Genomic DNA, 26854 nt, shown 5'->3' on the forward strand with positions numbered 1-26854 from the left:
TTCAGCAGCAAACATCATGAGTGAATGTGATCCAGAAAGAGAGAGCTACAGAGAGAGAGACAGAGACAGAGAAAAAGAGAGAGACAGAGACAGAGAAAAAGAGAGAGACAGAGACAGAAAAAGAGAGAGAGAGAGAGAGCATGGCGTAGGTCAAAAGTCAAATCACATTTTGCTCACACACACATGCACACACACACACACGCACACACACACAAACACGCACGCACGCACGCACACACACACTAACGGACAAAGAGAGGAGTCAGAGAGAGAGAGAGAGAAGTAGTCAGTCTCCCACACGGTTTAAGAGAGAGAGATCCCCCACAGCGTGAAAGTGAGTGAGACCCAAGCTGAGAGGCTGCGTATGAGACAAGAATAATCAGGGACCCAGCAAGGAAGTCAGAGGCAGCGAGGAAAACAAGATGGCGGAGGGTTTCAGGGGAGAAGTTCAGTCAGGTAGACAGTACAGGCTGAAAGTATTATGCCACCTGCGGTTGAAAAAAAAAAAAAAAACCAAGGTAGAGAAGAATTCATTTAATATATACACATTTATTTAATAACAAACCAAAGTACACATATTTCTTTCAATTTCTACCTTCAATAACGCAAAAGAAATTGTTTAAAAATGGTCTGAGACAATATTTTCCTCAAATTAGCCTCCTTTGGCTTTAATTACAGTTAAACAAATTATTGTAAGTCTATCCAACCATTTTGCAAATGGGGGATGGGATTAAGGTGGAGGTGTAGTTAAATCGACCAAAATATTATCTGCCTTATGTTTTTTTTTTAAACCACAGGTAGCCTAATACCATTTGCCAGTAGTGCAAGTAAGATATACACTCAAGTTGCAAGAAAAATGGCAGAGAAGAAGGTGTTAGAAGGTGTTAGGCTTAGATGTGTGAGACCAAGGAAACATATTGTGGCTAGGTTAGTACTTGTGAGAAATGGCAAAGAAGCTAAAGATTTCCTGGTGCAGTGTTCAGTACACCCTGAGAATGATCCAGCTGATGGGCAGTAATATTAGCAGGAGAAGACCAGGAAGATCAAGAGGCAGTAGACAAATACCCCTTGCAAAAGAAACTGTCGTAAAACTGCACCACAACTACAGGAAAAACTCAATGCAGTCAGAGAGAAACCAGTTCCCCTGGCTACAGGTTCAACTATAGCAGGCCTATACAGTCAGGTATATAGCAGGGCTATACAGTCAGGTATATAGCAGGCCTATACAGTCAGGAATATAGCAGGGCTATGCAGTCAGGTATATAGCAGGCATATAAAGTCAGGTACATAGCAGGGCTGTCCAGTCAGGTATATAGCAGGGCTACACAGTCAGGAATATAGCAGGCCTACACAGTCAGGAATATAGCATGCCTATACAGTCACGTACATAGCAGGGCTATGCAGTCAGGTATATAGCAGGGCTACACAGTCAGGAATATAGCAGGCCTATACAGTCAGGAATATAGCAGGGCTATACCGTCAGGTATATAGCAGGCATATAGCGAGAGAGGAGGCAGTCAGGGGGGCATAGGAAGAGTCATGTTTAAGAGAGTCTGTGTCACACCAGCCAGCCTCCCAAGCTGAGATGATCAGGTCTGTGTGTGTATAAATAAGCAGTTATTTGCCTGGACCGCAGAGTCAGATTAGCTCATGCAGCCATAATGTTAGGCCTGCCATGTTAAAGTGCCTCTGCACCTCTGACTGGGGGAATTTCTGTTCATGAGTCACATAATTTCCCTCCCTTCCCTTAAATTCAGTTGCTTAAGCGATCAATACCCATGCAGTACTCACAAAAAAAAGGGCTGCCTTCATCATTGATAGTGAATTATCTTATGTAATGTAATCTTATGTAATTGTGAACATTGAGATAGGGCATGATTTTCCTGAGGACTATAGTTCCATTCTTGTTTCAAGGTGGACATCAAGTAAGCTCTGGAAACGTATTCAGGACAGGGCCAATGAAAAGATTATGCCATGAGATATGAGATATGGAGATATGAGATATGGGCCTAGTGTTTTGAGAGTGATTTGGCAGTTTTCATGGGTAAAAAATGACAGATGGGAAGAAAGATTATAAATAAATGTTGAGATCCATGAGACCGAGAAAGACAAAGAAAAAAAGACAAGAATAAGTTTGGACACTTTTGTGCAGTGATGTGAAAAACGAAGACCAAGTCAAAACCTAGTATATGGTTGGACCTAACACACGTGATCCGGCCGACCAATGGTGTAACATAATCACTCAGTCACTCAGTCAGTCACAGACATTTGCGTTTGTAGGGCTGGCCCCCTCAATGTCATCCATTCAAAAGGAAAAGACAGATAGGACAAAATATGCAAATACTTAAGAATGTGGCTATGTAGATCAGCTAAGAATTCAAACTAATGTCACAATGTCCATGTTAGCCCAGCATCCATGCATTGTCATCAACTGGACAGTCGTGCTAACTTCAACCGTCCTGTATCTTTGCCCTTGCATAACAATGATTCTCAGCTCTTTTTCACTACCATCTTACGGCAGAAATGTACAAACACAGGGCATGTATGAGCTCTGATAGCTCCACAGTACATGAGCCGGACCTCAGCATTAGGATTGTCCCATTTTCCATTCCGTACAAGGAGTCTGGGTGACTTACTGGCAGACAGACAGACAGAAAGAAAGAGAAAGAAAATGGTGACATTATCTGGTACAGGCACCAGAATCTAAGAGAGACCGGGTGGGAGGGGGTGTGACTGGTTTTTGGATGATGTAGCTCGAATAAAACTGGAGGAAAAGTCAGAGGGAGGGAAGAAGGAGGGTGGGTGACTGAGATAAAGATAGAGCGATGGAGGTAGAGAGGAAAACTCAGACTCAGGGAAGATTGCAGAGAGATATAATATGAAAGCCGGGCACAACTGCAGTGAGGGATAGAATTCGGGTAAATAAATATGAGAATTTACAAATTATCATCGAGAAAGGCCATGTCCTAATATCATACAAATGTCTCTTATCTCTAATATCATATGAACGTAAAGAGCCCAGCATAGCTGCAAGTCTGTAGGCATTATTTTTGATTGCATTGTATTCTTTTCCACACTTCATTGATCTCACAGTGCCAGAGAGGTGAGACTGATGGACGGATGATCAGTTCACTAGTGGATACTGGAAGACACTCAATAAGTTGCTAACTCCGCATTTAACCAGAACATGAGAAACATGAGGAACATGAGGAAGATGAACAGAGGGTGATAAGTTAGTGTAACGCATACCGGATAAATGTTACAGCAGTGATCATGGTCAGCCCATTCTGAGGTATTTAGGAACAAAACAAAAGTCTCACTCACTTTGAACTTGAAACATCTGTCATTGGCTGTGCATTCAGTCATGGCCCATAATACATTGCACTACTGTGACCCAGGTATGACAGTGTTGCCCCTAGCTCACACTTGCCAACTGTCTACCAATAGATCTGCACTGCTTCATCGTGTACAACAATGGACAGCTGTGAATTCTGTCCTGCATTTTAAGAAGCTCAGACTCTACTCCCCAAAAGTGCTGGTCTTAATTACTGCTGTTTAAATGAGACCCGGGTTTAGACAGGAACTCCCCTTTCGCTGCATGTTCCCCTCAGTTACTAAATATATCAAAATCGGCTCAATACTTGCCTCAGGACGAGGCTCATCCATCTCCATTTGAAGGATCAAATCTAAGCAAAAGAGAGAAGGAAGGAGGAATGGGTGTGATAATAAAAGAAGTGGAATATTCCAGTAGCTTGGTTTGGATCACTCTTTGGCATGAATACCATCAGTCTTCAGAAACCTTTTTTGGTTTCCTACTCTGGGAAATAAGCACATACGCATAGCTGCCCCATGTGGATTCAACACATTATTATGACAGAAATATAAATCTATTCAATGGATAATTTTGACGTTAGGCCAACTAGTATGAGATAGATGCTAAAGTTTTGCCATGCCATTGCCATGGCTACCAATTCTGCACTTGTATGAACTGTTGGCATGGCAACAGAGTGTAGCTATGCAACCAGGCTACCCAGCAACACCAAGCAAAAAAAAAGAAAAAAAAGAAAAGGCCTTGCTCAGACTTGGAAAGAAAAATAGACTTTTCTGCTATAGTACATGATTTGTGACAAGCAAGAAGAAAACTTTGAATGTATATGTGACAAGAACCGAACAGGTACTGTTCCAAAGCTGTCACAACCATCCGGTATTTTTGCTTGCGTGTGGGAAAAATTTTCAACAGGAAGCACTCCCTCAGTGAGTTTATGACTGACAAATTCACTTTAGGGGAGATAAAGCACATACTTTTGCTAGCTTAAAACAAGAAAAATCTCATTGTTCCTTTTTCATCTCCAGACCAAAATGATATAAAGTAAAAAACAAGCAGGTCATGCTTTAAAACCTATCAATTTGTCTGAATTAAAGCAGTTCTGCAAAGAAGAGTGGGCTAAAGTTCCTCCACAATGATGTGAAAGACTGATATCAAATTACAGGAAGCGCTTGGTTGCAGTTATTGCTGCTTGTGGTGCAACCAGTTGTTAGGTTTAAGGGGGGAAATTACTTTTTCACATGGGTAATATTGGTGTTTGACAACTTTTTTCATGAGATAAATGACATAATTAAAAAAGACCTGTTTTGTGTTTACTCGGGTTCCCTTGATTTAACATTGCATTTTGTCTAAAGATCTGAAACCATTCAGTATGACATATACAGTATGCAATGATAGAGGAAATCAGGAAGCGGGCAAACACTTTCCCACAGCACTAAAAGCCATGTTTCTCATACAATGTATACTTTTTTGTACTGTACGCCTTCTAAACTCAATGCAAAAAAAAATTAACGGAGACATATTTTAACTTGAAACCGGAGTCAAGGGATGGGAATGAAGTGGATTTACATGCCCCTTAATCTCTTTGCAGAATTTATTCTCTGTTGATGAGAACAGAAACGTGTGGCCCGGCTTCAGTCCGTAACGCAGCCCGTGCTTAATGACCTGTTTCACTGCATGGAGGACTGGTCCTGTTAAATGGCACACTCACTGTGGGAAAATACAGCACGTCTATAAATACACAGCACACATTGCGGCGCATCTAGGCTGGAGCTGCAGGACAGGTGAGAATGAAGTCCACCGAGAGTCTGTGAATAGCTTGACAAATTGTCCCCCCACCTTGGATTCTCTTTAATTATTCTCTCTCTCTCTCTCTCTCTCTCCCCCTCTTTGCACATCCTATTTCCACCCTCTCTCTGTCTTTTTCCTCTGCTCCATTTATTTTGTCCTTTAATCCATTCCTTCGCGTTTTGCGGGCCAGACACCGTCCCCCCCCCCATCCCCCCCATCCTCCCCCCCCACCCCGTCCCCCATGTGCTGAAGGATGGGCGATGAGAAGCGTCCCAGGAACCCAGGACGTGATGCAGGTGTTCTCTGACAGGTGCGCTTGGACAGGCCCGGAGCCTGTCAGCGCTGTGCGGGAGTAATCTCTTATGACGCCTCCTCGCTGCTTCATTATGTTTGACACATGCTGCACTCAGACACAGCTGCTTGAAACCATCATTGTTTTTTTTTTTGTTTGTTTTTATGTTTTTTGAAAATGAGAAAAGAAACATGCCATTGATAATGAATAAATGATAGAACAAAAAGTAGATTCCATACAGACATTAGGAAGAATTTTTTTCACACAGAGAGTAGTCAATGTGTGGAGTAGCCTGCCAGGTCACGTATAGAGGCAGAGACTCTGGGGATTTTCAAGACTAGGCTTGATTCAGTGCTAGATACTATCTAGTTTGTAGGAAATCAGAGCACTAGTTAGGAAAATGGCGAGCATTGTTGGGCTGAACGGCCTGTTCTCGTAATTATATTATGTTATGTTATGTAATGTTATGTGATAGCAATAAGCTAGCAAAAATGTTTTGTCTTTTTTTCTTTATTATTGTCACTTTCTCTCACTCTGCCTTCTGGTCTATTTCTCTTATGAATAGTGGTAAAAGTTGGTTTCTGTGAAGTGATAATAACTGCATGTTTTATAATATATTACCAGGTCCTGCATTCATCATTTTATACAGAAGTGAATGCAACATATTCTATTTTCAAGTCTATCATGACTATTCTAAAGGGCTAAACTAACTAAACATGGATATTTGCCGGCATCTAGTGTTTATGTAATGAACTGGCTCTGATCGGATGTGCCAGCGTGCTATTTTTAGAATGCCTTAGGCACTTGGCAAATGCTGATCAAAAAGACATATGTCGGAATCTGCTTATTTCTTCGAATTAGGTTAAATGCAACACAAGGGTGGCAAGAAATGAGTGAAATTCAAGTTTGGATAAAGCAGCTTATTCTGGTCTGTCTTCAGCCGTTTTATTGCCATTTAGATCATAGAAGCAGCATGGCCCTACATTCAATTCAATTGTTTTTTTAAAAATATGGTTCTTTTTACAGAAGCACTGCCAGAAACATTATTAACAGGAAAACAGGAAATGGGGAAATTGGGAAAGGGCGAGGCTGAGCCCCCCAAAAAATATTGAGAAGTAAGGTAAAAATTCAGTGGTAAAAGAACTACTCAAACAGTGGTAAGGAAAAAAAAACATTCCTGAGGAAGAAATCTCAGAAGGAACCTTGGTATGGAGGAGGAAGGGGCATCTGAACTATGAACTGAGAGCTCAGCATATCATATGGATTTATCGAGGATTTAAGTGCACAGTAAAGCATCATCAATATACCCTCTCACGTGTCAGTGGTGTCAGTGGCTCACAATCAATTAAAGACAGTGAGCTAGAAGAATGGAGATCGACCGAGACCAGATATGACGTTCTTAAAGTGCTGGCTAGAGGTTATTCAGAAAAAGAAGAAGAATCGCAGGAGGAGAACAGAGAAAAAGGACTGGTGAGAGGAAAAATAACACTTGTTGACAGTTGAAGAGAGAAAAACAAAAGAAGCAAAGCGGTAATTAGTGGGATGTATTCGCTGCCATGGGAAAAGGGCGCAGAAGAAGCATTAAGTCTAGCAGCTGCCGCAGCACATCTAATGGATTTAAGGCTTTTTGTAATTACAGTGGTGCTGTATTTGGAACCCTAAAACGAAGAGACTTGCATTGAGCTCATGACTGGGCTACGACATGTTAACATAACTGCAAATCAAGTTTTTGTGTTCTTGCTCTGTTACAAGGTGCAGCAAACAAGCACGTAATGCACCCAATACAGTACGAATGTAAATATTGTACATAGCAGTTATCCAGCACACGCTTGCAGTGTGTGGTCATTAGGGACGAGTAGCCTGAATAAACACGCTGAAATTATGACTAAATAATGTTTTTAAGTCTGATGCACTGCACCCCCCCCCCCCCCCCCCCCCCCCCCCACCTTGGTTCTCATCTCATTGGTCTTACGGGAACTGTTGACCATTTGAGACCTACTTTTTTTTACTGCTAAATGCTTTGGCACTTTTCATGCATACCCCAATATGGCATATGTGCATTTTCCATTGCATGCTATTAAAAGAATTGAATGCAGTCCAGCTGCTTGCATAAATGCCTCAGTAGCTATTGGGGTCAATTTACCTCCTCTAAAAATGAGGGTATTGAGTCCTTGATTTCAGATGTCAGCCAAACAGCCCATTTTTCAGAAATAAGTTTAACAATTATAGTATAGTCTCAGAAAACGCTGTGCTGGACTATTTAAAGTCCATTAAATTCCATTTTTTCATTGAGTTTTTTTTTTTTTGCATTTTATGTATTCTGTTCAGACATGGTATACATTCAAATTATTTTACAACAGTTTTAATGTTCCTTCCATTCTCTGTTTATAAACCCATATTGACCTATTTAGGCTATCTATTCACTTTGCTAGCCATTTGTCTTTTCTCTATCACAGTTCCTTTGAATAGGTTCATACTGTTTGTTCTGAATTTGTTGTGTCAGCAAAGTAACTGCAATAAATAGGCTATATATTTTTATGCCAGCATATACTAGTGCTCTGCTTTTATTGAAAGTAGAAAAATATTGAACATTTCAGAAGCAATTTTATTGTTTCATTTTCAATGCCAACAAAGAGGAACTCAAATTCAAACCATCAAAAAAGAAACAGAAGGAGACTGAGGTAGAAAAGTAAGGCCACCAACCGGGTATGTTGTCCCAGGTCAAATAATTTCACCCAGCAGCCCTGTATAAGAATATGTCTTTAGTTCAGTAGCACGCTTGGCTGATACCAAAAACAAGACAGTGTAAAGTGCAAAAAGACTGCAGAAAGCAATTGTTTGGTGGTATTCCTTCATCGGTACTGAGTGAAGACACTAACCCCAGAAGAGGACATACGGTGTCTCTGTCTGATTGCAGGAAATGGAGGGAACGCCTAAATCTCAAACTGTTGCCCAGGACCAATCACAAATCAACACTGATTACATCACAATAGACAGAGAAAAAAGGAGGAAAGGGAAGAGGCGATTGTATTTGCAGAATTACGTAGTTGCTTTCACAAACATATGAAAGGAACAACGTGTGAGTGGGCGGGACCAGTGGAAAAAGGTGCAACAACGCTGGTGTGCGTAGATTCAGGATTATGAGAAAACACATAAGATTCAAATCGGATAATCACAGGCAATGATTCCATTTTTTTTTGGTTCAGTTGGGCTGTGGGAGTTAAACTATGTATACATGATGGATCCTCCTGTATTTCTGCCTCACTGCCTCACTTCGCCTCACTCATGATAACTCATTACCCCTCAAGAGACCAATGTAGCCCGTTCCTAATAAAAAAAGAAGTCAGATTTTTTATCATGATGCAGTCTACTGAATCATTTCATTTGAGAAATGAGTCAAGACTATTTTAATTTTTAGGTACCCCATCGATCCGTGTATTTGGAAGACTGCTATTTGTCATTTCTCTAAATATGATAGTATATTCTGGTAAGCTGTTAGTTCTCCCTTCATTAAGTGTCAGTGTTTGTTCATTATTGCCACAGAACTGACGATAGAGATTTATACGACCCACACATGGACTACCTTTGAAAATGGGTCAGTTGCATAAATTTCCCCTTTGGGACAGAATAGAGGAGTTTTGTTTGCTTTTAATACAGGGCACAGTGCCTTTTTTAAGATCAAGTGGTTTCTATTTTGGAGGGGAAAATATGAGGTGCTGTATAACAAAGAAACAAAGCCATTATGATGCTTTTTCCTTTCATAGCAATTCCTGACCTCTTTGCTCTTCTCAGTAGACTACAAATGTCAAAGTCAGTGACAATTTTTAAAAAAGAAACTGCCTGAAACTAAATCACTCACCTCCTGCAGTTCTCATTTTACACAAGGGCAGCTCCACCTCCTCCTCATTCTACTGCAACGATTGCCACACATGGTACTACACCTAAAACCACACCTGGTCCCATAACTACAACCACACCTGGTCCCATAATTACAGCCACACCTGGTCCTGTAACTACAGTCACACCTGGTCCTGGAACTACAGTCACACCTGGTCCTGTAACTACAGCTACACCTGGTCCTGTAACTACAGTCACACCTGGTCCTGTAACTACAGCTACACCTGGTCCTGTAACTACAGTCACACCTGGCCCTGTAACTACAGCTACACCTGGTCCTGTAACTACAGTCACACCTGGTGCTGGAACTTCAGTCACACCTGGTCCTGTAACTACAGCTACACCTGGTCCTGGAACTACAACCACAGCTGGTCCTAAATCTAAAACCACACCCGATCACGTAACTACAACCACACATGGTCCTGTAATTATAGTCACACCTGGTCCTGGAACTACAGCCACACCTGGTCCTGTACCTTGCTCAAGAGTACAACGACAGTGTCCTACCGGGGAATCAAACCTGTGACCTTTAGGTTACAAGTCTAGTTCCTTACCCATTATACTACACGGCCACCCCCACATTCATTCCCGTTTGCCTCTGTCATGCTGTCTGTCTTCTTCAGTAGCTTGGTGACCTGTTCTCACTGTTGAAGATGTAACTGTCAATGCACTACACTGTATGCAATTATACTTTTCTGTGCTAGCCAAGATGCACTACCGACACTTCTATATCCAGACTTGTCATTTTTGTGAATCCAGTGATTACTTGGCATCTCTATTCTGTAATTAACGTCAGTCTGAAAAATATAACCACCCACCTCCTAGTCATACTAAAAGTACAATTTCCTGGTATTTTGAAATGATACTGTAGCTGTATATTAATATTAAACTGTTGCACTTTTATTAAATGGCTTCTGGAAGTATTTTATGTGCTAGATGGCTTTCTGAAAAATACAGCAGTAAACATAAACAATTAATAATAAAATAATTATACAAAATCTACTTCTTAAATAAAAAAACCATTGCAGATTTAAGTGTCATTGGTTATTTACACTGAAATATAAATAACCCATGCTTGTATTTATTTTTTTGTAAATCGAAACAATTCAACAGTAAGCAATGCATTCTAACATTTTGACATTAAAAAATGTTTTAAGTTGGTCTTTTCATTATATTTCACTTTCAATTCAATGCAGTACACATTTTTCAAATGCAGGTCCTGAAATTATTCAGAGAACTTAATACCATAAATGCAATTGGCCTACATATTAAAAATATTTTTGTGCCTCAAGTGCCAGTAGAAACGTGATTGTTTTTACTATTGTGTGTGTGGGGACTGAGGGACTGCAAATGGAAACACAGCCACCCCACATGGATGTGGAAATAAAAAGTTGCACTTGCTGTCGGTGTCCACCTCAGGTTACTGAGGAATGATGCATACAACGCAAAGGGGTGGGGCCAAGACAGACAAGTGGACAAACTGAGCACAGAAAGACAGAATGGGGCGACATAGCTCAGGAGGTATGGGGCGACATAGCTCAGGAGGTAAGACCGATTGTCTGGCAGTCGGAGGGTTGCCGGTTCAAACCCCGCCCTGAGCATGTCGAAGTGTCCTTGAGCAAGACACCTAACCCCTAACTGCTCTGGCGAATGAGAGGCATCAATTGTAAAGCGCTTTGGATAAAAGCGCTATATAAATGCAGTCCATTTACCATTTACAGAAACCTGAAACACAGACAGCCATAAATCTGTAAAGTAATGTAAACGGACTGCATTTATATAGCGCTTTTTATCCAAAGCGCTTCACAATTGATGTCTCTCATTCGCCAGAGCAGTTAGGGGTTAGGTGTCTTGCTCAAGGACACTTCGACACGCCCAGGGCGGGGTTTGAACCAGCAACCCTCCGACTGCCAGACAATCGGTCTTACCGCCTAAGCTACGTCACCCACAATGTAGAAAGTATAAAGCTCAATACAGAGGACAAAAAAGGAACTAACACTGAATTGGGACACAATACAGAGATACAGAGAGAGGCGGCAAAAAACTGAATTGTTGTACCTATAGATTTTTGTTGAATATCTCCCCAGTGGCAGTTTATCATGTCATTGCAGCAGAGCAGTTAAAACAAAGATGGAGACAGCCTTTTAGGCTGAGATACGGAGAAGACTGAGGGGGGGCAAATAGGCCACTGTTTTCTGCAATAGGGCCTCATCTGTGGCAGAGAGGGGACAGGTGTGGGACTGACCTGACCAGGTGTGGGTTTTGTGCCAGAGGCAATAATAAAACTGAAGTCTGAGAATATCTTAACATGCTCACTGTACATCCAGACCACTTAAGTGTTAATGCGTCTTTTATTTTGATTTTATTTTGATCTAGTGAGACTGTTTATAGTAAATGAATCTTGTACAAACTCTGGAGCTGTGGTTATTCAGACAGAACAATCACGTTAATTCTGATTATTTTTTCACCAAGGAGTCCGGAGTTTCATATTAACCAAGGCAGGTTTTTTTTTCTTTTTAAAAAAAAAAACAACTATATTTTGAGAGGAAATTTTTGCAACTTTTCAATAATCTCAGTCTCTGCACATCTACACAATCCTTCGCCAGATCTATTCTCCTTTTGAATTAAAAGTTTTGCTTTGGCATCAATGAGCTATGGATACGACACATTTATATAATTCAACCAAGTGCTAATATTTAACAGCCTCGCCTATTTAACCAACCAGTTTCAGATACTCCCATAGTTTTCGGTGTTCAGCAGTCGGAGCTACGTGTCTTTCAGAGGGCCCTAAGTAGCACTGAGTGACAGCAAAATCAAAATTACTTTAATCCATGACGTACAGTCAGACCACGCTATCGGGAGCTTTTCGGTTGGATGGTAGTATCCGGTCGTATGACAACAACATGCACGTTTAAACCAATCGAGAACGCTGCTGAAGTAAATGTTTGTAAGTTGCGTCATTGACGGTGAATCAAACGTGCTTTTCAAGTCGTTGCAAAGGTGGAAATGGGTCCTGCAAAAAGTCTCGGAATGTTCACTGTTTTCTTCCCAATGGGACACGTTTCTTAAAACCCAAAGACCACACAGACTCACTCGGCGCTGTGCCAGATCTTAATGTTGTTCTGAAAAGAAGTATTGGATAAGAAAGACGGGCGAAGATGGATGGTGGCGAATATTTAATGTCAGCAGAAAACATGGATCCGACGTTGTCAGAACTTGGAGAGGAGTTTACTTTAGGTGACATTGATGGTGAGAGATTCCGTCAGCGTGCTCGACCCGTCACTTTGCAGCTACAGTCCTGTCAAGTGTACTGTGGTGATTTCGACGTAGGCTGGCTAGCTGTGCTTTCGGTTTGTGGACGTTAGCTAGCTATCGAACGTAGCGCAACATTTCCTAGATGGCTGGACAGAAGTTAGTTATAGTCACAGTCTATGGTTATAGTGCTTGCATTCATTTGGTTGCTAAGTTTCCCTCGCTAGGTTGGTTGTGGTGACCAAACCGATACTGAGTTGCACAGTTCTGGATGAGCGTGGTTCTAAGGGTATGCAGCCTTTTGTTTGTGCTTACTAGCTATCGTTGTGAACACATAATGTAACGGTAATGTTCAAACTAAAAATATGCCTTAACCATACTTACATAACTTGCTTTCTGGGTTATTTGTTTAGGTCACAAGCTGTGAATCAATGAGCTTTCAGTAAACTATTGTGCGATATTTTTCTTCTGGCTGTTTCTCTGTTGGGAGTTGCTAAATTAATCAGTGAAACTAACAGTATTCATCTCTATCACACCAGTTCCCCTTTCCCTGAGTTGCACAGACGCAGGAGTGTGTGGCAGTAATACATTAAATATGTGAAATCCGCACATGACCGACCAAATGGAGTTAACTAACGTTAACTTAATTGACTCTGGAAAATGGCCCCGTAACAACCAGTATGGTAGACACAAAATTAAAACTTTTTTGATTTTGAGTATATCATATTTGATTCTGATTAATAGTATATAGCTGCATTAATTCTGAAATAAATATTATAGTGTAGTTGATTACATTGATTCTGACCTTGCTCTGTTCAAATGTGTGTGAGTTCAAGGCTGCCGTTATCATCACTACTGTGATACTGATACATTCTTTATCTCCCTGACCTGATGTTAAACTGTGTCAGTCTGCTACAGTATCGATGTTGTAATCCACAGCAACATATGCTGAAATGTCCAAAGCCAACAACACACCACAGCCAGATTTATTTCTTTTCCTGACAACTTGTTCAAGCATTTATTGTCAATGAATCAAACATTGCAAAAAAAAGAAGAAAAAAATGTAATTTCTGTCTAAATCATCTGTGTTTTCCTGTCCCTGTTCATTTACAGAAATGCTGCAGTTTGTCACCCACCAAGTAGATGACCTTTTAGAAGACCAGAATGCACTGGGTTGTGTCCAAGGCAGTGGGCTGGGAGCCCTGCAACAAGTCTCTCAATCGCCAGCACAGACCTTCCAAACCAGCCCCTCTGTGCACACCCCCCACACTGTCCGCCTCACTACCCCTCAGACCCCCGCCCGAGTGTTCTCTGCACAGCCCCACCCCCGCGCCCCACCCCTGCTCCAGCCAAAGCCCTGGCCCGTCCCACAGGTCCAGGTGCAGCAGGCCCAGGTCCAAACTCACGTCCTGCCCATGAACTCTCCAGGCCTGCCAGGCCAGGCCCAGGCTCACGGCCTCCCGGTGCAAACTCTGGCCCAGAGGGTGCTGTTCACACCAGGCCTGACCAGCGGCTCCCAGTCCCATTTCATCCACAACTCCCTCATCTGCCACCAGAACCCTGCGCCTGGTTTCCAAGGTGAGCTATGGATCCGTTATGAACATATGTATGATAGGCAGGCATGTATGTACAGTAGGTGTAAATCCTCTCAGACTCCATTGCACTAATCGTTCGAATTCAAGTTAAAGTAGGTTATTTGCCATTTGTGTAACATACAGTACATGTTCTTAGTCACGTACTTATTGTATGTCGCTTTGGATTAAAGCTTCTGCCAAATAAATGTAATGTAATGTAATGTCACATGTCTCTCATTATTTCGAAGACATTTAAGTCAGATGAACAGCTTAGGCAACATACACAATCAATACAGTACGGGAGTTAATGAAGTGCTGTGATGTCACTGACTGAAGAACCGAACTGCCTCAGGGTAAAAAAAAACCTGTTCCTGCATCTGTTTGGCTGAATGCTTTGCTTTACAGTATATGTCTATCCAAGTAACGGTCCCAGCGGTAGCGACTTCCCGATGGGAAGGAAGTAATCTGGCTGTTGCCCAGATGCCCAGATGGTTAGCGTTTGCTGCTGTCTTCTGGGCTCTTCTGGAATAAACGTCATCTACGCGTGGCAGCTCTCTACCAATAATTTTGCGCTGTTCACACAATTTTTTCAACCAATTTCCGTTCGTTGCTAGAAACATTTCCATACCATACCATTATGCATCCAGTGAGAACGCTCTCCATTGTAGATCTATAGAAAACCGACCAATGTCTGGGTAGCGTAGAGGTAAAAGCACTCGCCTACCACTGCGGAGACCAGCGGTACTTCCGGCTCGGTCAGACGTTCCTACGAACACAGTTGGCAGTGTTCGCGGGTGGGAAGCCGGTGAGGTTATGAGTCCTGATCGTTGCATTAGCGACTCCTACTGGTTGGTCGGGGCACCTGTCCAGCAGGGAGGGAATCTGGGGGAGATAGCGTGAACCTCTGCACGTGTTACGTTCTCCCAGTGAAACTCCTCGCTGTCAGGTGAAAAATAAGCGGCTGGCGACTCCACGTGTATTGGGAGAGCCATGTGGTAGTCTACACCCTCCCCAGACCAACAGAAGGATAGTGCATCAATCAGGACCGTGATACACACGGGGAATTGGTGTAACGACTAAATTGGGAAAAAATGGGAGCAAAATGGCAAAAAAAAAAAAAACGACCAATGTCTTGGTGGTTACACCGAACATCTTGAGGCGTCTCAGAAAATTAAGCTGATGCTGAGTCTTCTTGGTTGAGTGACTATTTGAGATCCCTAGAGGTCTGAATTCCTAAGAATTTAAAACAGGCCACTATCTCAACATTAATTCTGCCCCATTAATTCTGTTAGGTATGCGCTGTTCTCTCTTGTGAAATCACACATTAATCTCCTTTGTCTTAGTGACGTTTAGATGTTATTGTCTCATTCAGTGAGACTTGCAGCCTCCTTTCTGTAAATTTGTCATTTAGCTGAAGCTCTTATCTCAGTTAGTGTCTTACATAACAGGAGGGTGCATCCAGTTATGTTATTCTGAATATACGTATATGCTCCCACAATTTGTAGAATAAAAATAAAATATCTTTTCTAGGAATTTGTTATTTAATATGACAGTGAACATGTTTTGATTGTATGTTAATGTGGAAAATGCCTTGTATGTCTTATATGCTATATACTTCACAGTCCTCCAACCACAGATGCAGAATATTGTGACCTCACCCCACGTCCAGCCAATGGCATTTCAGCATCAGAGTGTCCTGACGCCATCGGGCCAGGCCATCCAGACGCTGACCACAGCCCAACCGGCAATGCAGGCCATGTCACCACAAGTCCAACAGGTCCCTGACAGTTTTGCATCATGACACCTTTCTGTGATGCAACACTGTTGCAATGCCCGTATGCTGAACATTCCTCAGATTGGACAGTGTGCAAACTCAAGAAAAGGCGAACTTATTTGACAGGTGTTGAGCCAGAGAGGCTCAAGTCTGTAACAGGGAGTATGTATGGAGTTTGACCTTAATATAGTCCTATTTGTTATTGTTGACCTCTCGGTCAAACCAACATTACTTTTCGTTACACAGAACTCCTCGTCAACTGTCGTCATCTGACATAATCCTGTTGTTGTGAATTCGGCCAAAAGCAGCGCAAAGCATGCTGTGCATTAGGCCTGTACATTTTGGGTGCAGATCCAATCTGTCTTACTCCCTGTGTTCTGCAGATTCTGATCCACCAGCCCCAGATGATAAATGCAGATTCCCTGGTGCTGACCACTCTGAAACCCAATGTGACGCAGGTTCTGTCCAGCGTGCAGAACCCAACCGGTATCGCCGGTTTCACAGGCCCCATCCAGACTTCTGCCCTGCAAGTTCCAGTATGACATCATCACTTTCTCCGCACCTCACACTGGATCTGCTCAGATTGCTGTCTTGTGTCTTGCCTACTGTGTGTTGCCATTGTGTGGTCATCCATTGCCTTCTGGGAAATATAGTACTTTTTTATTCCTGAGACTAGCACTCATATTCTACACTTCTGTGAGTCACTCTGGATAAGAGCGTCTGTCCTCTATTCTTCTCTCAGAATTTGGTCAGGATTCAATCGACAATTGTCCATAACTTTCACACATAGTTAAATTTGGTAAGTTTAGAAATGAAAGTTAAAAGAAAAAAGTTGTATTAATCTGGAAAAAAATTGTTGCCTTTACTTTAACATTCACGGCAAAGGAATAGTATTCAATTGAATCCTGGCCTGCATCTGTCTTTGCTTCATGTGTTTAATAAAATGTCTCTCTTCCTCTCCCACCCCACTCCCACCCTTTCCCTCCTCCCAGACCCTATTGGGTGGCAGTGTTCTAACCACCATGCCGATGATGATGGGGGGCGGAGACACGGTGCCAGTCAATCAGCTGTCTCAAGGGACACCGCTGTGCGGGAACATGGCGTACATTGGACAGGAGCAGGGGGCGGGCTTAGGGATGGGGATGGGGATTGTGGCGGGGCCAGGGGTGAAGGAGGGAGAGAGCAGGTCCACTCACAACGTCATCGAGAAGAGGTACCGCTCGTCCATCAACGACAAGATCATGGAGCTGAGAGACCTGGTCATGGGCAACGATACCAAGGCAAGTTGGGATGGGCGGGGTTAAGAAGAGTGAACATAGCAGGGCAGAGACAGGAGTTATGCTAATGTGGGTGTGACCTAATAATAACTGGTACCACAGTACCGGCCGTGAGGCCTGTGCAAATGGGCCTGTGTGAAGAGCTTAGTGAGAACCAATGTCTTCTGCCATTATTCAGTTGCATTACATTACATTACAGGCATTTAGCAGACGCTCTTATCCAGAGCGACTTACACAACTTTTACATAGCATTTTACATTGTATCCATTTATACAGCTGGATATATACTGAAGCATAAATACTGAATTTCGGTTAAGTACCTTGCTCAAGGGTACAACGGAAGTGTCCTACCCGGGAATCGAACCTGCGACCTTTCGGTTACAAGCCCAGTTCCTTACCCACTGTGCTACACTCCGTCCGTTGCAGTTTATTATGCTGTAGATTTGGAGTTGACATGGTTTCTTTTGCCCCCGTGACTCCGATCTGTGTAGATGCAAAAGTCGGGGGTTCTGCGGAAGGCCATTGACTACATTAAGTACATGCAGCAGGTCAACCAGAGGCTGCGGCAGGAAAACCTGGCCCTCAAGGTGGCCGGCCGGAAGAACAGTGAGTGTACCTTCTTTTTGTTCTACTTCCGAAACTTACGTTCCAAGAGACGGTCCGGAATAGCATGTAAAATATATTTCATGAGCAAAATGTTTACAGGAAAGAAACAATTCGGACCCTTTGTGTTTTACAAACACACTTCATATACCCTTATCTGCTGTGATCAGGTCCATGGGTGTGTGTGTTAGCACAGTTCACAGCTGGTGAACTCTGGTTCTGCGTTGGCTGGTCGGGTTCTCTCCATTACAGTACATTACATTACATTACATTACATTACAGGCATTTACTGTAGCAGACGCTCTTACAGCAGTAATTACATCACAGGCACTTAGCAGACGCTCTTACCCAGAGCGACTTACACAACTTTTACATAGCATTTACATTGCATCCATTTGTACAGCTGGATATATACAATTGAAGCATTGCAGTTTAAGTTCCTTGCTCAAGGGTACAACGGCAGTGTCCTACCCGTGAATCGAACCGGTGATCTTTAGGCTATACTACACTGCTCTACCTCTGTCTGTGACTGTGTGTGTCTCTCTGCAGACGGGGAGGTTCACGGGGCAGTGACGTCCCCCCCAGCCTCCTCCTCAGGCTCCAGCTCCCCCCGGAGGATCTCCCCCCCCTGCACCAGCGCAGAGTCAGAGAGACCCCTGCTGGCACAGGAGCAGGTGAGGTGCCACACAACCGCACACCCCTTCACACTCCTAAACGTTCACACCCCTAACCCTTCACACTCCTAACCATCCACACCCCTAACCCTACACACCCCTAACCCTACTCACCCCTAACCCCACATACCCCTAACCCATCCCACCCCTAACCCCACACACCCCTAACCCTGCACACCCCTAACCCATCCCACCCCTAACCCATCCCACCCCTAACCCTACACACCCCTAACCCATCTCACCCCTAACCCCACACACCCCTAACCCTACACACCCCTAACCCATCCCACCCCTAACCCCACACACCCCTAACCCATCCCACCCCTAACCCTTCACACTCCTAAACGTTCACACCCCTAACCCTTCACACTCCTAACCCATCCCACCCCTAACCCCACACACCCCTAACCCATCCCACCCCTAACCCTACACACCCCTAACCCATCTCACCCCTAACCCCACACACCCCTAACCCCACACACCCCTAACCCTACACACTCCTAACCCTTCACACCCCTAACCCTGCACACCCCTAACCCTGCACACCCCTAAGCCCACACACCCCTAACCCCGCACACCCCTAAGCCCACACACCCCTAACCCCGCACACCCCTAACCCTGCACACCCCTAACCCTGCACACCCCTAACCCTGCACACCCCTAAGCCCACACACCCCTAACCCCGCACACCCCTAACCCCACACACCCCTAGCCCTGCACACCCCTAACCCCACACACCCCTAACCCCTTCCCACCCCTAACCCTTCACACCCCACAGTCACAAAAAGTTTGTTTTCTGTATTTCTTCTGTCTCTCTCTAGAAGAGTGAGCCGGACTCTGAGGGAGCGATGGATCGCTCTCGTCTCCTCCTCTGCGCTCTCACCATCCTCTGCCTCTCCCTGAACCCGCTTCCCTCGCTCCTGGGGTCCAGGGCCCCGGCTGGGCCCAACTGGAGCTCAGTAGAGACGGGACATGGACCCTCCAGAACCACGTTTGGCCTACCTGGCCAATCCCAGAACCTTGGTGAGCCTTGAGTCAGTCTTTGAGTGCAAATTTTAAAAATGGCATCTAAGCAGAACAACTGGTATGTGTATGGTTTTATGTTTTTCATAGGGCTTGTTATGGATTTTATTAAAGATTTACATTTTGGTTTTTGGTCAGTATAGTTTAAACATGTACTAGAGCATTAGTAATGTTGCATATATATTCACTGGTCCTGGAAAGTTGTTTGGCAGGCCTGGTACTATTGCTCATATAGATCAGGTGAAGTCCCTCTGGATAATAAGAGCATCTGCTAAATGTATGTGATGAGGTGTATTGTAGCCTGTGTCCTTCCTGTGTGTGGTGTAGAGTGTCGCCTGCGTTTGTCACTCTCTGAGTGTAGTATGATTACGGTATCGCTCGGTTCTGACCCCGCTCACGGTTCGGACCCTGCGCGCGGTTGTGACCGGTTCTGACTGGTTCTGACCGGTTCTGACCCTGTTCTGACCCTGTGTGTGGTTCTGACCGGTTCTGACCCTGCTCTGACCCCACTCTGTCGGTCTCCAGCGGGCTGGCTGTGGGCGCTGCTGCCCTGGGTGGGCGCGTGGGCGCTGAGCTGCGTGGGAGCGCTGTGGGGCTGCGTCCGGGTGCTGTGCCTCTGGGAGCCCGTCACCCCGCTCCACTCGCCCAGGTCCGTCTGCTTCTGGAGGCACTGCAGGCAGGCCGAGCTGCAGCTCCACAGGGTGAGCACAGAGCTGTGCGTGTAATGGACGCCCTCTGCGTTCCTCTTTGTGTCTCTAAACTCTGTCCGCACCTTTTTATTTTGCTCCTTTTTTTTTTCCTGCTCTTGATTTGTAATTATGTCTTCGTCAGGGTGGTGGCAATTCTCTTGACTTTCTCCTTTTAAGGGTGCTCCATGAAAGGCCTCACTTTTTTCCCTTTCAGATTTTGTGTTTGATTGATTGCCGTATCCAGGGAAACCCTTTTAACCTTACTGAAGGCAGTGCAGTTTACACATAGAAACCAATCAAGTGCTGTTCCACCTATAGTGTGCATTTACCTACAATTCAACACCCATTTTCCACACTGAAACACAAATCTCAAGGGTTACAGGAGGGAAATGCTGTCCAAATCAGCATCATCTGATGTGTGTATTTATTAAAATCATAATTGTCCCCCTATCTCTCCCTCTCTCACTCACTCTCTCTCTCTCACTATTTCTCTCTCTCATTCTTTCTCTCTGTGTCCTGCAGGGTGACTACGCAGCTGCAGCTGCCAGCCTGCAGTCCTGCCTCTCTGACCTGTCCAGAGAGCTTCCGCTCTCCTCATTTGACCTCGCCTGCTCCCTCTGCTGGAACGTGATTCGCTACTGCCTGTACTGGCCGGCCCCACTGCGCTGGCTGGGTCTGCACATTGGAGGGGGGCGCGAGGGGGAGGAGTCTCAAACCAGTTGCCGTGACGCTTCTCTCGCCTATCACAGGCTCAGCCAGCTACAGCTTACGGGTGTGTTCACTGCTTATTTCAGTTTGATGAGGTCAATACTTTACTTTATGTGATCTGAGCACCATGTTATAAGTCTATGAGGGTGGAAATGCAGCACTGTGGTCCTGTCACTTGAATTTTTACATATATATTTCCAAATGTATATATATATATATATATATATATATACAGTTTATATATATATATATATATATAGTTTATATATCTATATTCGTACTGTCCTAGTTGCAGAGTGTGTGCATGCGGTGTCGCAGTGCTGACTCCTCTCCTTGGTCCGGTGTGTTTAGGGCACCTGCCCCAGCACAGCAGCCTGTGGGCTCTGTCCCTGTCCCTCAGCGCGGTGAACCTGAGCGAGAGCGCCCGCGGGAGGGTGGCCCCGGCCCTGAGGACTGAGATCTACGCGACCGCGGCCATCGCGCTGCGCTCCGCCCTGGGGCCCCGGCCCCTCTGCCTGCCTGTGAGCCTCTTACTGCCGCTGCGCTTACAGAGAGACCCACCCCTGCCACTGCTCCACACTTACACTTTCTGTCTCTCTCTCTCTCTCTCTCTCTCTCTTTCTGTCTCTTCCTCCCTCCCTCCCGTCCGTCTCTTTCTCACTCTTTATCTCTCTCAGGGTTACCTGCTGAGCTGCGCAGAGAGTGTGGCCTTTCCTGCTTCAGACACCACTCCGCTCCCTGATTGGCTGCACTGGCTCTTTACGCCACTGGGAAAGCGGTTCTTCCTGAGTTGTGATTGGTCCATGAAATTCAGTAGCCGAGAGGAGGTGTACACTTCTCAGAGAGGACCAGGTGCTCGTTTAACGCAACTGAATGTGAATGTGTGCTGTTTGACATGTCGTCTAGGAAGCGTGAAGCTTTGTCCTAATAAATAGCAACAGTGCATCCAGTTTTCCTGGAACTGATTGTCCATTTTGACTGGTGATAACTAACATGAAGGTCTGAGCTTTCGCAACTTTTTTTGTTGTTTTTGAAGCAAATTACTCCCTCCTCCTTACATCTGTATGCATTTAGATTTTTCAGAATTCCATGGGCAGCTCCTAAGTAACACTTAAGAGAGTGGCATTGCTGGTTTTTAGTTTCAACCAATTACCTTTGTTTTAGTTTTCTGACAGCTCTACACTGGTTCTTCTCCTTGAGCTCGGTAAAATCTTTAGGATACACTTGCCATCTGCGGCTGTAGCTGGAGCCTATGCGGATGTAAGGTAAAGATATAACCCAGGTGAATTGAATAATTAAAGGCAGAATTTGGCACAGAGTCCTGAAACGGATATGCCCTCGCTGCTTACCCCTGCCGTGATTGGTCGATGTCAGGCTCTGTCCCTCTGTGTGTGTGCCCAGCCGACCCCATCGCCCAGCTGCATGGCTGCTTCTGCGAGGAGCTGCTGGAGAGGGCCGTGCTCGCCCTCGTCCAGCCCGCGTTCGGAGGGGACCCGGACGCCAGGCGAGAGGACCACAGGTACGACCCCCCCCCCCCCCACACAGCGCGGTGCTAATCTCACCTGGGTCAAATACGTGTTTGTTTTGGATTCAAATACTTTTCTGCGCTTTACTGAGCTTGACTTGCGGCATTGGAACCTATGAAATACTATCAAACAGGGCAAACACGGCCTTCTGGTTCTCTTGGCAGGCTCAGGCGCACCAGGAAAGATCAATAGAGAGCGGGAAAGTATTTGAATCCAAAACAAATATGTATTTGACCCTGGTGTGGTGTTAATGCTGTACTGAGGGAACCCAGCTCATGCACACAGATCCCTATGACAGCGCAGTGCCTGCATGCTGTCTGCACTTAACACCGCCTTATGGTTATGTTAGAGCTCATGCACTGAACCCCTCAAACGTCCTGTGTACCTGTTAGGGAGTTTGTGGGTGCCATGGAGTATCTCCAGCTGTTGAGCAGCTGTACAGAAGACTCACTCTGTCCCTCTAGCCCCGTCCCTCACCCAGCCAATCACAGCTCTACTGCAGGTACTGTACAGTTACCCTCCAATCACGTCCCTGCCACATGTCCGGCAGGCTCAGTCTCTGCGCTGTTATTGGCTGTTTCTTCAGCTGTATGTTTTTGCGACACTGCTGACTATACATCCATGTATAGTCAGCAGCGTGTTGAACACTTCCTGGCTACAGTAGGCTATATACTTAAATATTTAAGTAGACTTAAATATTTTTTGTAAAAGGAATACGTCTCTCTTTAAAACGATGTATACATGTACATGTACACCTGTCTCGCTGTCCCTGTTTCGCCCAGTTGTAGACCCCGTGTGTCGGTGGTGGGCGTTGGCCCTGAAGGCAGCCGCCCATTGGCTGCAGGGTGACGATGCGGCGGTGAGGTCATTGCTGGCTGAGGTGGAGCTCATGCCCAAAACCCTGCGTGCACTAAAGTTAGTATTACTGCAGGTGTGGTGTATGTCTGTATGCCATCGCTCCAGTCGCGTACGTTAGCGCTGTTAATGCTAATCTCTGTGTTTACTTGTTCCACCCTGTGCTGCAGTCACCCTTTGCCCAAAGCTGTGCAGCAGCTGTGCAGGGCTGTGGATCTGAGTCTGGAGGGGGAGGGGGCCCTGGGCTGCCTGTCCCACTGCGACCGGGCCAGCGGCCACCTGAGGGCCAGCATCTCAGTGAGCCACGCCCAGCCAGGGAACTGGCTCACCAAGGTGGGCATCTAACACTGCTGTAATACAACGCTGTGCATGCTGAACAGGCCTTCCTGTACATGCTGTGCTTCATAGTGTTTCATGAAACAAACTTCATACTGATACACATTACGTTACATTTAGCATTTAGCAGATTCTCTTATCCAATAAATGAGAAACAGGAGTGTACACACACACAGACACACACACACATACACATGCCCACACGCACACACACACGCACGCACGCACACATACACACAAATGCTCTGGATAACCTTGTAGTGGTTACTGTCAAAGGTTTTTTTTATCACATTCCCTACAACTCCTGTGAGAGCGTTTGTGCATGTGTTTCACACACACACTGTAACAGTACTAGTCAGCAGCGTGGATTGCTGTGGATTGGCTGTGGATTGCCTGTGTTTGACGGCTGTGTGTGGATTGGCTGTATCAGACGGCTGTGTGTGGATTGGCTGTGTGTGGATTGGCCGTGGATTGGCTGTATCAGACGGCTGTGTGTGGATTGGCTGTATCAGACGGCTGTGTGTGGATTGGCTGTGGATTGGCTGTGTCAGGTGGCTGTGTGTGGATTGGCTGTGTCAGGTGGCTGTGTGTGGATTGGCTGGGGATTGCCTGTGTTTGATGGCTGTGTGTGGTTTGCATGTGTTAGACGGCTGTGGTGTAGTAGCAACCCAGTGCAGTGTACCCACAGCCTCCTCCTTCCTCACCCACAAAAACCTCATGTGAAGCTAGTCCTGAGCACTTCACTCTGCTCAGTAACATGTAGAGTTCCGCACAGGTATGCAGTTGTCTTCACAGACACTGACACTGTAAACCGACTAAACAGAGTATCATTTTCACATACACCGTGTACTGTGTCCTAACCCCCCCCTCCTCACTCTCCTCGACCTCTCTCAACCCAAGGGGGTGGAGCTCCTGGTGTGTGACCTCTTGCTGACCCTGAGGACCACAGCGTGGCAGCGAGGAGGTGGCCCCGTTGGTGAGCCTGGCCCCGCCTCCGGTTCCCAATTGGCTGGATTTCAGGCGGACCTCAGCTCTCTGCGCAGACTGGGACAGTGCTACAGGCAGGCGCAGCATAAGGTGCTGTATGGCCCCTCCCTCGCTCCAATGACATCGGCACTGACATTAGCACTAGCATTAATATTAAACTGACAATTATAATAATCACAGTCTAATTGTAAGAATTGTGTAACTTATGGCTTATTTTTCTTCAGTGGTAGGCCACAGTTGGCCCTGTATTGACAGGGATGGGGTGGGCTTATATTACCATGGATGATTTGAGAAGCAGAGCTGATTATAAATTTGAGACTTCAAAAGGCAAATAATTTACAAAATATACATAATGGACCTTTATTTTCCATTACAGATAGCTAGTCAGCATGCACTCTTAATAACATTTCAGTGTCTGTATTATCAACCAGTCCGGTACCGAACTCTCAAAGTACTGTATTTAAGTACTGGTGTCTCCCTGAAAGCTTCTTTCAGCCTGGCTGTGATGAACCTGCCCGACAGGCACAGTAAATGGATATTCATGTTGATGGCGAGCCTGGCCTCCTCTCCTTCCGCAGGTGTTCCTGCACGAGACAACGGTGAGGCTGATGGCGGGGGCCAGCCCCACCCGCACTCACCGCCTGCTGGAGCACCGCCTGAGACGCCGCGGACCCCGCCCCGGTGAAACTACAGGTAAGCCCCCCCCCCCTCCCCCGTCACCGCCCCAGGGAAACTGCAGGTAAACCCCCCCCCCCACCCCTGTGACCACTCTATGGAAACTACAGGTAAACCCCCCTCATCACAGGGTGCATTATCACAGTACTACTAAATATAAATCACAGCGATCGCAAGCTACAGGTAAACACCCCCCCCCCCCACCCATTACAGGGTGCGTTATCACAATAATACTAACTATAAATCACAATAGATAGAAAATTACAGGTGAACAACCTGGAACAGGGCTGCTAATCACAGCGCTAGCAAAACTACAAGTGCGCCCCTCAAAACAGGGTGAATGCTGGCAAAACATACGCAGGTAAGAAGACACCTGTGAAAGGGCTGCAAATCGCAGTGCTGGTGGAAAATCAAAGTTCCGGCAAAATAGCCCTCAGCAATATCAGTAACAGGGCTGCAAGTCACCACGTATGTGGAACAACAGGTAACTCACCAATAACAGGGCTATGTTGCTCTGTATAATGGGCGCCAGTTAGAGCTCTGTGACTCTGTGATTCTCACCCTGTGTTGTCTGTATCCATGGTAATGTGTACAGTGTTAATGCCTGCAGTACAGCCACTGACCTCTGATGCGTCTTCCTCATTGTCCCCACACCCGTTTTCCTCCCTGTTCCGTCTCCCTAATCCCTCCATCCTCCTCATCCCCGTGTCCTCCGTGCCTCCTGGATTCTCCCTGTCTCCAGGAGAGGACTGCGTGCCCGGGGAGAGGGAGAGGGCCCACGCCATCCTGCTGGCCTGCCGCCACCTGCCCCTGCCCCTGCTGACCCCCCCGGGGCACCGCGCCCGCCTGCTGGCGGAGGCCAGCCGCACGCTGGAGCGGGTGGGGGACCGGCGCTCTGTGCGGGACTGCCAGCGGGTCCTCCTGAGGCTGAGCGGGGGAGCCACCATCGCTGCCTCCTGAAGGGAGCGCATGCATGCACGCGCGGACGCATGCACACACACATGCACGCACGCACGGACTAGCACACACACACACACGCATGCATGCGCGCATGGACTAGCACACGCACACATGCACGCACGGACAAGCACACACGCGCATGCATGCATGCACGCATGCACGGACTAGCATGCATGCAGGCACGCATGGACGAGCACACACACGCACGCACACTCGCATGCATGCACACACGCACGGACTAGCACACACACACGCACGCATGCATGGACGAGCACACACACGCACACTCACATGCATGCACGCACGCAAGCACGCACACGCATGCAGGCACACACATGCACGCTCTCACACAGGCACACCCACGTGCTCACAGACTGTACACACACACACGCACACACACACACACATATATGCATGCATACACTTGTGCACGTGTGTTAGGGGAAAGCCTCTGTCGCCGCATTTTGCAATGAATGAGAGAGTCAGAGGTTTAGGCCAACGCAGGTTTCCAAATCTATTACAGTATACTCCACGTATGCAGTCAGAGATTCCAAGCAAGATTGCACACTCTTGGGTTACGGACCAGCTGAAGTCCAACTGTCTGTATGCCAGCCGAACCACCCGCCACTCTTATGG

General features: G+C 45.8%; 1 protein-coding gene across 2 annotated transcripts; it reads left to right on the plus strand.

The window, feature by feature from the left end:
- Nucleotides 1–12190: 12190 nt before the first annotated feature.
- On the plus strand, nucleotides 12191–26334 carry LOC118216722 (sterol regulatory element-binding protein 2-like). 2 transcript variants are annotated; one of them, XR_004763059.1, is made up of 20 exons: nucleotides 12191–12554; nucleotides 13671–14135; nucleotides 15754–15908; nucleotides 16289–16441; nucleotides 16898–17185; nucleotides 17674–17788; nucleotides 18335–18459; nucleotides 19281–19482; nucleotides 20008–20183; nucleotides 20694–20943; nucleotides 21231–21400; nucleotides 21557–21731; nucleotides 22281–22398; nucleotides 22798–22907; nucleotides 23188–23320; nucleotides 23431–23593; nucleotides 24497–24673; nucleotides 25162–25276; nucleotides 26001–26273; nucleotides 26312–26334. XR_004763059.1 is itself a non-coding variant. In XM_035398158.1 (19 exons), the coding sequence occupies exons 1-19, from the start codon at nucleotides 12464–12466 to the stop codon at nucleotides 26216–26218; spliced, it is 3399 nt and encodes a 1132-aa protein (XP_035254049.1). In that variant the 5' UTR covers nucleotides 12191–12463; the 3' UTR covers nucleotides 26219–26305. The 2 variants fall into 2 exon arrangements, 1 of the variants encoding a protein (XP_035254049.1); XM_035398158.1 differs by lacking the exon at nucleotides 26312–26334 and having other exon boundaries at nucleotides 26001–26305.
- The last annotated feature ends 520 nt before the right edge of the window (nucleotides 26335–26854 follow it).

The sequence above is a fragment of the Anguilla anguilla genome, chromosome 2, assembly GCF_013347855.1.
Source record: "Anguilla anguilla isolate fAngAng1 chromosome 2, fAngAng1.pri, whole genome shotgun sequence".
Classification (NCBI taxonomy): domain Eukaryota; kingdom Metazoa; phylum Chordata; class Actinopteri; order Anguilliformes; family Anguillidae; genus Anguilla; species Anguilla anguilla.